Here is a 13,867-nt window from a genome sequence, read left to right as displayed (position 1 = left end):
GCCGTGCCAAGCTCCCCTGGGAGCCCTCTCCGTGCTGAGCCCCCCACAAAGCCCCCCCCGCTGCAGAGCATCCCCACCCGGCCCCACTGCCGCACGGAGGGGACCGTCCCCCTCTGCGCCCCACTGCCCCCCCTATTGCAGCCCGGGGGCGGCTGGCCTTCGGGCCCCGAGCACACGTCAGATTTCCAACCCGCGGCTGCTGGTGGTCAGCTCCGCTCCCCGTCTGAGCAACACCCGTGGGGCCGCCCCGGCCCAGCACGGCGCCCTGGGCCTCGCTGAACCTCACGGGGCTCAGCGCTCGGCCCGCCCAGTCCCTCCGGACGCCGTCCCTTCCTTCTGTCACATCAACTCAAACCGCACTCGGTGCCACCGCGTGTCCCTGAGGGAGGCACCGCGGAGCACCGCTACGGCGCGGAGCCCACGGGGAGGCACGGAGCCGCAGAGCGCGGCCCCGGGGCTGTGCCCGCCCTCCCCCACCGACGGCGGAGCGGCCCCGGGGGGCGGGAGGGAGGAGCGCGGCCCGTACCATGCAGTCCATCAGGATGAACCGCAGGTTGTCCTCGTTGAAGGCGTGGTGCCCGTTCTTGTCGTAGGCCACCCAGATGTTGCTGGCGATGGCCGCCGTCACGCGGGCGTCCGTGTCCCCGTAGCCCGAGTAGGCCAAGAGCGAGCCCTCATTGTTCAGCAGCCTGAAACAGGGGGGGGGGGGGGGGCACCGATTATCCCATTCGTTATCCCGCTAATTATCACCCGGATTACACGGCGACGTTACCGCCCCGAGGCCCGCGGCCCCGCCGCCCCCCGGCCCCGCTCACAGCGTGCTCTGGACGCCGCCGGTGTTGGCCTGGCTCAGCACCTGCGTCAGCGCCTTGGGCCGCAGCATGGCCGCCCGCGGGGCACGGCGGGGCGCGGCCCTGCACGGGGCGGCGGCGGCGGCGGCGGCGCGGGGCACGCCGGGAGAACGGGGCCCGGGCCCGGTGTAGGCCGCGGCCCTGCGTGGCCCGGCGCAGCGCGGGGTGAGGTCCCGCGGAGCGGCGTTCGGCGGCAGCGGGCGGCGTTCGGGGCCGTTCCGCGCTCCGTTCCGCGCTCCGTTCCGCGCTCCGCTCCGCGCTCCGCTCCGCGCTCCGTTCCGCGCCGCGTTCCGACGCCGTCACCTCTCGGTCCGCCGCTCCGCAAGGCGGCGCTGGGCGGCGGCGCGGGCCGTGGCGGCGCTCTGTCCCCGCCTTTCTCTGTCGGCCCGGGCTGGCGGGGCGGGCGGCGAAGATGGCGGAGCCGAGCGGCGGCGGCGGCGGGCCGGGCCCCGGCGGGTCAGAGCTGGGAGGCCCCGGCGGGGCCCTCATCCGCGTCACGGTGAAGACCCCCAAGGACAAGGAGGAGATCGTTATCGCGGACGGCGCCTCCGTGCGCGAGGTGGGGGCGGAACGGAGGATCGGGCCTAGGCCTGGGCGCTGCGAGAGGCCGGAGGGGTCCCGGGACGGGGCCGAGGCCTCGGAGTGGGCGCTGGGAGGGGGCGGGGGGTGGGGGCTGAGAATCGGAGGGGAGGAACTTCGAGGGGGTGTGAGGAGCCGGAGCGGGGGAGGTGGAAGGTGAGGGGGCGGGGAGCGGCCTCGGGCCCGTAGGTGAGGGGAGGGAAGGGTGCAAGGCCTGGATCGGAGCTGGGGGCTGGGGACTCCCGGGCCCTGGGGTGCGTGGAGTGGGGTGGGGGCTGAGGGGGCTGAAACCCGGGGAGGGGTGAGAATGGGGCGTTGTCAGGGCTGTGCAGGAGGGGGGGGTTGGGGTAGTGTCTGTGGGAACGGGGTGTAAGGGGCCGGGAGGCGCCTCCAGGCTGGGGGGAATGGGGGGCACGGCCCCGGGGCTGCGCTGCAGGGAGGTGTGGGGAGCAGGGGGTGGGGACGCTGTGGGGCAGCGAGTGATGTGGGGCAGTGGATGGGCGTTGTGTGGTGGGGCTGGGTCCAGAGGGAGCTCCCTTCCTGCCAGGAGATGCCTCCAGGTCGGCGGAGGTGGAGGACGCGGCCCTGGGGCTGCGCTGCAGGGAGGTGTGGGGAGCAGGGGGTGGGAGCGCTGTGGGGCAATGGACGGGCGGTGCGTGGTGAGACTGAGACCATAGGCAGCTCCTTCCCTCCTTCCTCCTCACTCCTCTTGGGTCCGTCTTTGGGGCAAAGGTAGAGCGAAGCAGAGAGAAGGGAACATCAGATGCGTGTGGGCTTGCGGGTTTTCTCCGGGCAGGGAGCTCTACAGGGCACAGTGCGCTGGGAGGGCAGGAGGGGATTTACAAGAAGTGCTGTCCAAGTGGCGCTGCCCGCTGGGGCAAAGTGTCAGCGGCGTGGATCTTGGCTTCGTGTGCGCTTTGCTGTGTGCTTTGACGTGGGCTGCAGGGCACGAGGTCGCGGTGTGCTGGCGCTGCTGGGAGCTGGGCAGGGGCTGTGCGCTGTGCGTGGCCCTCCTGCTCCTTCCCAGCCCTCTCCTGAGAACCCATCAGCGTAAAGCGAGTGTGCAGAGGAGAGCGTGAAGCTGTGGGGCCAGGATCACCTCAGCTCCAGGGCCCTGTCCTCCTGGGTCCAGTTTTTGGGCTGCCCAGGAAAGGTGTGCCCTTCTGGTCCTGATCTTTCCATGAGAATTTCCTGAAGTCTGTGGCTTCCAAATGCAAGGCCTTTTCTTCTCACCTATCAACTCGGGAATGCCCCAGCTGAGCTAGCAGTGGCGATGTTATTGGCAGGTGCTGATCCCTCCCCATCACACAGTGCAGAGGAGATGTCAGTGTTATGTGGTGTGCATACTCACAGGGAATACAGTCACAGGAATAGGAATTGGAGAAGACCTAGATTACGTCTATTGGCTGATAAAGGGATGTGCCCTTTTCCGCGGAGCTCTGTCCTGTATTAAATCAGAGTCGGGCTTTCCTTGGGAAAAAATAAGATGAGCAGAGATGAGTAAACCTCAGTCATTCAGAGGATAAGTGGTGTGTTTGGATTCGGCCTCAGAGGCACACTCGCTTTGGAAGCCTTCAGCTCATCTTGCTGATGAGAGGCTGGAGCACCTCTCCTGCGAAGAAAGGGTGAGGGAACTGGGCTTGTTTAGCTTGGAGAAGAGAAGGCTGCGGGGAGACCTCACTGTGGCCTTCCAATATGTAAAGGGAGAGTATAAACAGGAGGGGGTACGGCTGTTTACGAGGGTGGATAGCGGTAGGACAAGGGGGAAAGGTTTCAAACTGAGACAGGGGAGGTTTAGTTTAGATGTTAGGAGGAAGTTTCTCACTCAGAGGGTGGTGATGCACTGGCACAGGTTGCCCAAGGAGGTTGTGGGTGCCCCGTCTCTGGAGGCATTCAAGGCCAGGCTGGACGTGGCTCTGCGCAGCCTGGGCTGGTGCTTGGTGACCCTGCACTCCACAGGGGGTTGAAACGAGGTGATCTTTGAGGTCCTTTTCAACCCAGGCCATTCTGTGATTCCGTGATTCTATGATCTTGAGGTAATTGTCCTGCACATTCTGAAGTTTACCCCCCCGTTTTTTGAAGCAGCGCAGTGCTCGTCTTTGGTTTTTCCCCTCATCCCTCGGGCATTCTCAGCAGCTGGTGGCTGTGCTGCTGCCCGGCGGCTCCTTCCTGGTGGGGTGCTGCAGCTCTCTCAGCTCCTTTCGCCGTTTGCGCAGTGAATGTTCGATATCTGGAGCGTTATCTTCAGATTCCTGGCTTCGCTCTTGTGCCTGAAAAGCGCCGTGTTTGTTTTTCAGTTCAAAGAAGAGATTTCCAGGCGGTTTAAAGCCAAACAGGATCAGCTGGTTCTGATCTTCGCTGGGAAGATCTTGAAGGATGGAGACACTCTGAATCAACACGGGATCAAAGATGGGCTGACCGTGCACTTGGTCATTAAGACTCCACAGAAGTAAGAAACTGTTCCGTCGCGGGGGCCCAGGAGTCAGTGGGTGGTGGTCCAGCACGCGAGCTCTTCTTGCCACAGCTTTGCCCTGCAGCGCTGGCTTGATCCCTTGGCCTGTCATTTCCCAGGTTATGCACCTGTGTGAGCTTGCAGGGGGGGGGGAGCGCATCCTTAACGCAATTAGCATACGTGGCTTTGCAGATATTGAGCCTTTACAACTTAGTCTGGGAAGAAACCGTTTGAACGTGGTTCTGTCCCCGATCTGATAACGATGACTCACTGCTAGCAGCAGTTACCTTCCCAGCGAGCTGCCATTAGAGCTGAAAGCAATACCCGGTGTTTCTTTCACTTCCTGCTGCGTACCCTAACCCTGCAAGCCGTGAACCATCTCCTAAGGTAACGAGGGCGCTGTCCTGGCTTCTCATTTGATTCGCTACCAGCCGTAGAGAAGTGCTTACTGAAGGCGTTACAGCCCCTTCCTGTGCTGAGAGAAACCAACTGCTCGCCCTCCAGCTTCCTTCTGCCTTTTTTGGCGAAGCTTCCTATTTGCTCTGTCCCCCACTCCCGCTCAGGGGTTTCCAGCATCGGTCACACGGGTCTGGAAAACGCACAGGGAGCTTCGGGTTTGGTTTTCAGAAGTCCTGGAATGCTGTGGAAAGGGAAAGGGAATCCTGGGTTTGGGAGAGGGAAAGGGGAAGCAAGGTACTCCTGGTTATTTGGCGGTGACATAACGGCGCTTCTTATTTGAGGTGAGTGAAGGGAATGTTGTGGTTTCATCTCATCGGAAAGCTCTTCATTTCTTCTGAGCCCGGGACTGTCGCTGCCACAAGTGCAGGTGCTGCAGACAACCTTGTAAAAGCTCTTCTTGTAAAGGCCTGTGGAAGTCCTGGGGAAGAGCTGTGGTTACAAGGCGCTGCTGGGGCTTGGTTTGCTCAGTACGGCCGATGTCCTGTGTCCGCTGTGGCTGGTGGTACTGTGTGCGTGTCTGGTGAAAGAAACTGGGCTAAACTGGTGCTGGAATGAGAAATCTCCTTTCTGAGGTAGAGCCAAGAGCAGAGGCGAATTCACAGCCACCCTGGCCAGAAGTCTTCTGTAGCTCCACGGGATGCTCGCTGCTTTGTGCCTCGTGTTCTCTGCCTGTAGAGTAAGGCAGGAACTTGTTTGCCCCCACGAGCACCATAATAACATCAGTGCACAAGAGAAGCTGCAGCCAAGCCAACTGTTGTTTACCCCTTCCCGTAGCCCTGCTGTAACCTCCTGTGGTTTCTGTGGGAGCAGCAGGAGGATTTTCCTGTTTGGAGCAAACTCATTGCTCAAGGATACGGCGGAGGTAAATAGCTCGGCCTGCTTCAGGCCACAGCTCCATACAGCTCAGAGTGAGAGCAGTCAGGCTGCTTCGTGTGGGCCGGGATGAAACGTGAGGGGCTGTTGTGCAGCGAGGTGGGAGGCAGGTCCTGGCAGATGGAAGGCAGCTGTGAGCCACGGCCGCGCATCCGTGCAGACGGGAATGGGAGCGGCCTGAAGGGGCTGGCTGCTGCCGGGACGGCGGGCTCGGAGGGAAGCCGCACTGCGTGGGGCGCGCCGTCCTGCGTTCCCCACAGAGACAGCTGCTCAACTCTCCTGAATCCCGGGAGCGTAACGGCTCCTTCTGTTTCTTCATAGGGTCCAAGATCCGACATCTGCTGCTTCTGCCGCCGGTGCTGCTTCTGCCCCCGCCACAACGTCCCCTTCTCCTGCTGCCCCATCCCAGCCTTCCACATCCAGCAGCGCTGCTCTGGACGCTGGCAGCGGCGGCCGACGGAGCAGCGGGTCCGGGACTCTGGGAGGTCCCGGAGATGGAGGCCCCAACAGTGCCACATCGATCCTTTGTAAGTGGGGACCCTGAGAAATGACAGAACTGGAGGGGTTGGAAGGGACCTCCAGAGATCAGAGTCCAACCCCCCCACAAAGCAGGCTCCCTGCAGCAGGCTGCACAGGAAAGAGTCCAGGCGGGTCTGGAATATCTCCGGAGAAGGAGAAGCCACCACCTCCCTGGGCAGCCCGTTCCAGAGCTCCGTCACCCTCACTGTGAAGAGGTTCCTTTGCATATTGGTGTGAACCTCCTATGCTGCAGTTTATGGCCGTTTCCCCTTGTCCTGTCCCCACAAACCGCTGAAAAGAAGTTGGCCGTGTCCCTTTGACTCCCACACTTAGGATAGTTGTAAACATTAATAAGATCCCCTCTGAGTCTTCTTTTCTCAAGGCTGAACAGACCCAGAAAGTCAGGAAAGAAATATTTCCTTGGTTTAGACGGAGGAGCTGGGGTTCTTAACCCTGTGATTGTTTCTCCTGCTCTCCTGAGTCGCTTTCCTCAGCGTGTCTCGGTTCGCCTGCTCAGGATAACCCCAGAACCCTCGGTGCAGGGGATGTCCCCCCTCAGAGCTGGCTGCTGTGGGAACAGGGCCCCCCCCGCTCAGTGTGGGCGCAGTTCAGCCCACGCTCGTCCCCTCCTTTCCCCGCTGCTGGCGGTTGCTGACCCACAGCTCTCTCCCCTTTTTGTTCCCTCTGCAGCTGGCTTTGGCGGCATCACCGGGCTGGGCAACCTCGGCATGGGCTCCGCCAACTTCATGGAGCTCCAGCAGCAGATGCAGCGACAGCTGATGTCCAACCCCGAGATGCTCTCTCAGATCATGGAGAACCCCTTGGTGCAGAACATGATGTCGAACCCCGACCTCATGAGGCAGATGATCATGGCCAACCCGCAGATGCAGCAGCTCATGGAGCGAAATCCGGAGATCAGCCACATGCTGAACAACCCGGAGCTGATGAGGCAGGTGGGTCGGCGCGCCGGGGCCCGGTCCGAGCGCGTCCCGGGGCTTCGTGGCGGAGCAGCTTCAGAGCTCGCTTCACAAGGGAGCGTGGGAACAGCAGAGCAGGGGATTCAGGGATTTCTTCCTTTTCCTTCCCGCTGTAAACTCCTCGCAAACAGATGGTGGTCTCGAGTTAAGTAAATAGCGATTACTCAGCCCACACGCTTGCGGCTCTCATGTCTTGTTCAGAGCTGTTGAATCCATCGTGTGCTGGGCAAAAAAGGATTCTTGGGTCATCGTAGTGCGCCACGCACAAGGCTGCCGTGTTCTGATCCGTGGATGGGAGCAAAAGCAGTCACGGAGAAGTGAAGCTGCAGTGAACGTGTTCTGTTCTTCTCTTTGTGCTGGCAGATTAATGCAGAGTGCAGAGCCATACAGCTCTGCTTTAGTGCCAGTAAAATCTGACGGTGGTGATGGGCTGGGATCCTCGAGGGCTCTATTTTCTGAATGGCCCCAGAACAGAGATGGCCTGTTTCCTGGAGGACGCAGGGAGGCAGGTTTTACAGGAGGGCAGCGTGAGGGGGAGATGAGAGCCGAGCACTGCGGAGCCCTCAGCACGGCTCTGCTGCTCCCCGGGACGACGTGTCAGGATGCATTCCCAGGTGGCTGCTGAAGGAGCCAAGTTTCCATGCTCTTCCCATTATCTTTTTAATTTCAGCTGTGTCAGCCCTACGTGAAATTGCAGTGTGAATGTTGCATATTTCTGCAGCTCAGAGGATGTCTGGACGCTCCTTGAGCAGGAGGGAGCCGTCAGGAGTCTGGAGCTGGCGAATTGCTTGGTTTTCCCCAAACAGGAAGGATCCCAGCTCTTCCATCTTAGTTTTTTTTGAATGCAGTCCACCTACTTTGAGTGGGAACATGTGGGTGTTTGATGTTTGGATGTCCCAATATTGCTTAGAAACCAAACGATCCCATCCGGCCGAATCGAGGTTATAAAGGAGGAGAGCTGGGCGAGGTGGGAGGAGCCAGGATCCCCGGGCTCTCTTTGCTTGGATAAATGATCTCTCTGCTCCCTGGCTGTGAAACGGGTTTAATTATACTCTTCCTTCTGGGAGCTAAGAGTTAACTCTTTCAGTGCCCGGCTGGTAGCTCAGTGCTGTTGCTGGGCTGCCCACAAACCTCTGGGTCCACTTGGGTCTCCTGTGGCGCCCGTGGGGCCCGACTGTTCCACGTTCTCCTCTCTCTGGCAGACAATGGAGTTGGCTCGTAACCCCGCCATGATGCAGGAGATGATGCGGAACCAGGACCGCGCTTTGAGCAACCTCGAGAGCATTCCAGGAGGGTACAACGCCTTGCGCCGCATGTACACGGACATCCAGGAGCCCATGTTCAGCGCGGCCAGGGAGCAGGTACGGCTCAGCTCCTTCTACCCCCGCGGTGAGGGGCAGCCTCCGCCAGCCACGGCTCCGGGTCCCCTCCCTCTGCAGATGACAAATGCAGCCGGGAGGAGGAGGATGCGCTGCGGTGCCGCCCGTCTGCTTTTATTGCACGGGTTGGGGTGTGTGAGCGGGGACCTGCCGCTGCTCCTTCGCTCTGCGTGTAGGCAGGATGCCAAGCATCCCCGGTGTGAAAGCCCCGTGGCTTCGTTAGCGCGGCCCTGTGGGTTGGGGCCGGCTGGGATCCATGCAGTGCAGGTCTGTCTGCGAAGGGCTGAGCAGGCGTCCTCCGGGCCGGCGTTACCTACGGGTACGTGCGGGTGCTGATTGCACGCGGGTGTTTGGGAGCCCGGTTTAGGGCTCTGGCCATTTCTTGAGCTGCGGGTTTCTCTGAACGCGGTGTGCCATGGATTACGCCTTTCTCAAGAGGCAAATTCTGGCGTGTGTTTAGCAAACCCAGTGAGTACGAGTGACTGCTTCCCAGCTCACGTGGCGATGGGGTGAGTCCAGCTTTCCCCGTTCGAGCTGACTGATGGAGGCTGTTCTTTCTTTCTCTCTCCCCTAGTTTGGCAACAACCCCTTCTCTTCCTTAACGGGGAACTCCGAGAGCTCCAGCTCTCAGCCTTTGCGGACGGAGAACAGAGAGCCGTTACCGAACCCCTGGAGCCCCACGCCCCCTGCTTCCCAGAGCCAGGCGCCCAGCAGCGAAGGGAGCTCTGGCTCAGGAACCACCCAAAGCACACCGACCGTGTCCAACCCCTTTGGGCTGAATGCTGCCAGCTTCGGGGCTGGTACGTAACAAGAGAGGGACCAGGGGGTGCTGCAGGCGGAACGGATCAGCCGGGCCTCGGTGGGGGTTGCTGCGGTACAGGGCTGCTCTCCAGACAAATGTTACTGCTTGCAACGGGACCAGAGTTGGGTTATTTACTCTGTGCTGCTGGGGGGCTACTTTGGGAGCTGCAGTGTCCCTGCAGCCCTTGAGAGTGCAGGAGGGAGGGACCATGTTCCCTGTTGGCCTGTGGGTGAAGTAAAGGCGTTGTTGTGTTTCAGGCATTGTTATATTTCAGGCACTCCAGCACTGCTCAGGCTTGTAAGGAGTTTTGCTTTGTTTTCTCTTTCCTTTACCCTTGCAGGCATGTTTAACAGCCCGGAGATGCAAGGGCTCCTGCAGCAGATCTCCGAAAATCCTCAACTGATGCAGAACATGATCTCTGCCCCGTATATGCGGAGCATGATGCAAACTCTCGCCCAGAACCCAGACTTTGCAGCACAGGTAAAAGCACTGCAGTCGTATCTGCTATTTGTGAGCAGGCAGGACTTGAGCGCAGCGCTTGCGAGCCCAGCCTGCTTCTGTGGTTGGAGAGGTTTCTGTTGCAGAAGGATGAGAGCTGAGTGGATGTAGACAATGCTGCTTCATTTCTCTGTAGCTTGAAGGCAGCCACGACACTGAGCCCTGTATTTTAGTAGAGCCACTACCAGCAGGAGGTGGCTTTCAGAGGAGCGTAGGAGCAGCCCTTCTCTTTGCCCATGGGTCCTGTTCCACACCGCTGCCAGGAACTGAGCTGTCTTATTTCGGTCTTTCAGTTCCTACGAGCAGAAAACACGATGAAAGCCCGGGGAGAAAGTCAGGGACACGAGTGACGTGTTCCTTGTGGCTTAGTGAGGTGGGGTGTAAGGTACGGCCATCGGCAGCAGCGCTCTGACCCTCCCTACATGTGCTGTCTCTTGCTAGATCATGGTAAATGTCCCCCTCTTTGCTGGGAATCCACAGCTTCAAGAACAGCTCCGCCTTCAGCTCCCAGTCTTCCTGCAGCAGGTAAAGGCCCCTGGCTGGCCCCGTGCTGCCCGCAGCCCCGGGCTCCAGAGCTTTTCCATCCTCCGTGAGAAGGGCGGCTCAGAGCTGCGTCATCACGTGGGCTCGGGTGGGTTGGGCTGTGACAGCAGGGGCTGGCCCAGGGGAAGGAGAGCGGGAGCTTGTTTAGACCAGGCAATGTAAATGAGGTAATCTAAATTACCTCAAGGTTGACTTGAAATTAGACGAGTTCCGCTGCGTGAAACCCCCGTGCGGACGGGCTCTCCCGGTAATGAGTTTACGAAAAATTAAAATGGCTAATTGTGCTTGAGCAGCTGGTTCACTCAAGTGGATCAAAATGGCTTTAATTCTGGAGGCGCGCGTGCCCCGTCCTAATCTGATTCGCCTACTCGATGTAGGAAATCTGATCTGAACTCTTGGAGTGTGCCTGCGCGGAGGAGCCCTGCAGCCTGGGGCCTTGACGGAGAGCCCAGACCCGCGGCTTGGCTGCGGCTGCGGCTGCAGCTCTGTGCTGGCGGCTGCTCGGATCGCCGGCTGCAGGAGCTCTCGCTGTTCGCTGCCACCGTCTCCTTCTCCTTCGTCCCCAGATGCAGAACCCAGACTCCCTGTCCATCCTCACCAACCCCCGCGCCATGCAGGCGCTCCTCCAGATCCAGCAGGGACTCCAGACGCTGCAGACGGAGGCCCCAGGACTAGTGCCAAGGTAATGAGCGCTCCTCGGGAGCGGGGCGTGCTTGACAGCAGCAGGCAGCCTGGCTGCAGATCTGCTCGGGGAACGCTGCGTGTGTGCCTGCAGGCCCCTGTGGGCTCCAGCTGATGAGCTCTTTCCGTCCCTTTGCGCTTCGTGCGGGAAGTCCTTGACCCTTTCTTTTTGGAGGAGAGCTCCGGGAACCGTTTGGTCCCTCCCCTCTCTTCTGTCCGAGGTGTTTGGTGTCGGGTGGACTCAGTTTTTAGCTCTGAGGGATGGTGTGAGATGCGCACCACGGGGCTGGGTGGGTGAGTTAGGACGTGCTGGCCTGCCTGCCACCCTCGGGCCCTCTGCTCTCTGTCAGCGTGGGTCACGTTCCGTCTTGGCAGGTGTTTTTTCGGGTTGTGCCTGGGTTAGGATGGCTTGGTCCCGGTGGCACGTGTGACTGGGATCCGAGCACAGCCAGTCCTGGAGCACGGGCCGGCCTGGCCAAGCCTGCTGGCTCCCCGTGCCGCCCCGCTCTCACAAGACAGGCAGGGGACAGCCAGAAGTGCCGGCTCGTCTCTGAGCAAACCCTGCCTTCCTCTGCAGCCTCGGCTCCTTTGGCATGCCTCGAATGCCCCCGTCCTCCACAGGAGGAAGCACAATCCCGGAGAACCCCGTTCCCTCCGCTTCGACGCCGGCCAGTGCCTCTCCACCCGGGGGTGGTAACCCCCAGCAGCAGCTCATGCAGCAGATGATCCAGCTGCTGGCCGGAGGAAGCTCTCAAGTATGTAATCGTAGAGTCATAGAATGCCTTAGGTTGGAAGGGATCTCAAAGGTCATCCACTTCCAGCCCCGTGCCGTGGGCTGCCCGCCCCCCACTCCGGCTGCCCAGGGCCCATCCGCAGCCTCCAGGGATGGGGCACCCACAGCTCTGGGCAGCACCGCCCCAGCCCCGGCGCCTCTGAGTGAAGAATTTCCGCCTAACATCTAACTGAAATCTCCCCTCTTTTACTCGAAAGCCATTCCCCTTGTCCTGTCCCCATATGCCCGTGTGAAAAGTCGCTCTGCCTCCAGTTTATGAGCTCCCCTCGAGTCCTGGCTGCCCAGTTGCACGCTGCGGGCTTCTCGGGGCCGTCTCTGGGGTGGGATGGAGCTTGTCCCGGTCCCACCCCGCTCCGGGGCCGTGGGTCCGCAGCAGGTTGCTCTTGGCTCTGGCGCTTTCTGCTGAGCTGGCCGGGTTTGGGCTCGGGCCAGGTTAGTTCTTCGGGCTTGAAACTAAGCGTGCCGGCCGGCCTGCTCCTGCAGGTGTGGGACCGGCCCTGCGAGCAGCGCGGCCGCTCTGCCAAAGCCGCTGAGGATTGCGGGGAGGTGGATGACAGCGGTGTGGATAACGTCGGTGCTGCTGCAGCCGCGTCCCCGCTCAGCCGTTAGCGCCGGCCCGGGCCGCGCTGGATGCGGTCCCTGCCGGCTGCCGCTGAGCTCTTTGTCCTTTCCCTCTGCAGGCGCAGAGTCCTGAAGTGCGATTCCAACAGCAGCTGGAGCAGCTGAATGCCATGGGCTTCATTAACCGTGAGGCCAACCTCCAGGCTCTCATCGCCACGGGCGGGGACATCAATGCAGCTATTGAGAGACTGCTGGGCTCCCAGCCTTCCTAAGCTCCCGTCACGCCGCCCGCAGATGGCAGCACATGCATCCATACACATGCGCAGGGGGATCTTTCAGGAAAGCCCGCCGTCATTTTCATATCTGACAGCTGTCCATGTATTTAAAACAAAAAAAAAAGATACAGCTTAACCCCTGACCTTCCTACTAAGTTAAGATTTCATGTTGAAATGCTCTTTAACTGGCTTGTATGTGGATTCCAGTTCTCATCGTGGCCACAGAGACTTCAGATGTGTATTTTTTCCTAAATATGCCCTCTGTCTCAGACACTCTTCTCTCTCTCTCTAGATGGTAGAGGCGATACTTCTAGTTATTTACCTGAATGATTGTGTTTTGAGTAGCTTGATTTTAACTGTACATGATTCCCTCCCTCCGCCCTCCTTTCAGGCAAATATTTAAAACTTGAGCCAAGTTTGGTTTCCGGTTCTTTCTCCCAGCATCTTCTTGGGGATAATAGAGCAAAAGAGAAAAAAAAAAAAATCGAAGCGACTTGGAAATTTCTGATGTCGTTTGTCTGAATGATTCCATGGGACGAACGGGGCCCGCGGGCCACAGCAGGCGGGGGGCTCCCATCTCCTGCAGCAGGGCTGGCCCTCCCGCAAAGCACGCGGGAACTCTGCTCTCTTTACGCAGCTGGGACGGCGCCCGGGAGCCCGGCGGCCTCAGGGATGGGGCCGAGCGTCCTCGCGCCCGAGCTGAAGGTGCTGCACGGAAAACGGCGTCCGAGGGCCCCGCTCCTTGTGCGGCGGCGGCGGCGGCGGCCGCGCTCCTCGGGTTCCGTCTCTGTAGAAGCGAAAGGAGATGGAAAAAAATCAGATCGCATGAGATCTCTCCGCTGGAAAGCGTTGGCGTCCGCCTGCTTCCCCGCTCGGAGCCGTCCTCGTTTCTGCCCCGCGGTGCCGAGCCTGAACGCGGCGGCTCCGCCGAGCCCCAGGAGCAGCGGGGCCACGGGGCCCGTGTGATTTGCAGACCGGTTTTATCAAGGAGAAAACAGTAAAATAATAAATGCGCACAACCATCCGTCTCCCTGCGCTCCGTGTATCTTCCTTGATTGCCGCTGATCGGGTTCCCCTCGTTCACTCCTGACGAATCCGTCTCACCCTCGGGCAGAGGGCGGGGGTCGGTGCAGCCCCTGCCTCGCCAGGCTTCCTTCCCTTGGCCGCTGCGTTCTGATCCCGCGTTTAACTTCTTTTTTCCTTTTATTTGTTTTTCATGACGGGGAGGATTGGGCAGAGGGAGGGAAGGGGGGGACGGCAGCGTCGCTCCGCACGCCTGCGAAACAAAACGTGTTGGGATCGGGGGTGACCAGCACCGCGGTGCGGAGCGGGGCTGCGTGGGATGGGGCAGCGCGTGGGGGCTGGGAGCTCGTCCCAAGCCGTGCTCCGTGGGGTTCCGGTCTTCCACGCTCTCTTCTTCCACCTGCTGTCCCTGCAGCACGGTGCCAGCCCGGCCGGCTGCCTGTGCCTTCATCCCGTGCTCTTCCTCGCTCGCCGTCTGGATGAGCTCTCCTCACTGACGCGTGCTCGGTGGGAGAACGCGGATGATCAGTGATTTATAGGTGCTGCAATCGTAACCTGTCGCAGAATGACGGAGCTGCGGGGGCTGGAGGGGAGGGGAGCTC

The 13,867-nt window shown here is 60.4% G+C and overlaps 2 protein-coding genes across 3 annotated transcripts in view; one reads left to right on the top strand and one right to left on the bottom strand.

The window, feature by feature from the left end:
• LAMTOR2 (late endosomal/lysosomal adaptor, MAPK and MTOR activator 2) overlaps positions 1 to 976 on the bottom strand; it is a 4,522-nt gene extending 3,546 nt beyond the window's left edge. Inside the window, exons 1-2 of the mRNA XM_021376572.1 lie at positions 816 to 976; positions 527 to 689 (exon numbers count right to left, since the gene is read on the bottom strand). Of these exons, the coding sequence (XP_021232247.1) occupies positions 527 to 689; positions 816 to 883 (231 nt within the window). The 5' untranslated portion in view covers positions 884 to 976. The remainder of the gene's footprint in view (positions 1 to 526; positions 690 to 815) is intronic.
• Positions 1,173 to 13,270, top strand: UBQLN4 (ubiquilin 4). Of its 2 annotated transcripts, XM_021376567.1 has the most exons (11): positions 1,264 to 1,410; positions 3,728 to 3,879; positions 5,536 to 5,741; positions 6,424 to 6,686; positions 7,913 to 8,071; positions 8,664 to 8,889; positions 9,232 to 9,371; positions 9,831 to 9,914; positions 10,499 to 10,614; positions 11,191 to 11,368; positions 12,087 to 13,270. In XM_021376567.1, exons 1-11 carry the CDS (start codon positions 1,264 to 1,266, stop codon positions 12,237 to 12,239), a joined length of 1,824 nt encoding a protein of 607 aa, XP_021232242.1. In that variant the 3' UTR covers positions 12,240 to 13,270. The 2 variants fall into 2 exon arrangements, with proteins under 2 accessions (XP_021232243.1, XP_021232242.1); XM_021376568.1 differs by lacking the exon at positions 9,831 to 9,914 and having other exon boundaries at positions 1,173 to 1,410.

This window comes from Numida meleagris, chromosome 24, assembly GCF_002078875.1.
Source record: "Numida meleagris isolate 19003 breed g44 Domestic line chromosome 24, NumMel1.0, whole genome shotgun sequence".
Classification (NCBI taxonomy): Eukaryota; Metazoa; Chordata; class Aves; order Galliformes; family Numididae; genus Numida; species Numida meleagris.
This window is presented reverse-complemented; position numbering and strand designations above follow the sequence as displayed.

Excerpts from the sequence above, each read along its gene's own strand:
- UBQLN4 (XM_021376567.1), top strand. The coding sequence starts at position 1,264 with ATGGCGGAGCCGAGCGGCGGCGGCGGCGGGCCGGGCCCCGGCGGGTCA. Across the intron at positions 3,880-5,535 it reads GTCATTAAGACTCCACAGAA|GGTCCAAGATCCGACATCTG; the intron begins GTAAGAAACTGT and ends GTTTCTTCATAG. Across the intron at positions 8,890-9,231 it reads TGCTGCCAGCTTCGGGGCTG|GCATGTTTAACAGCCCGGAG; the intron begins GTACGTAACAAG and ends TTACCCTTGCAG.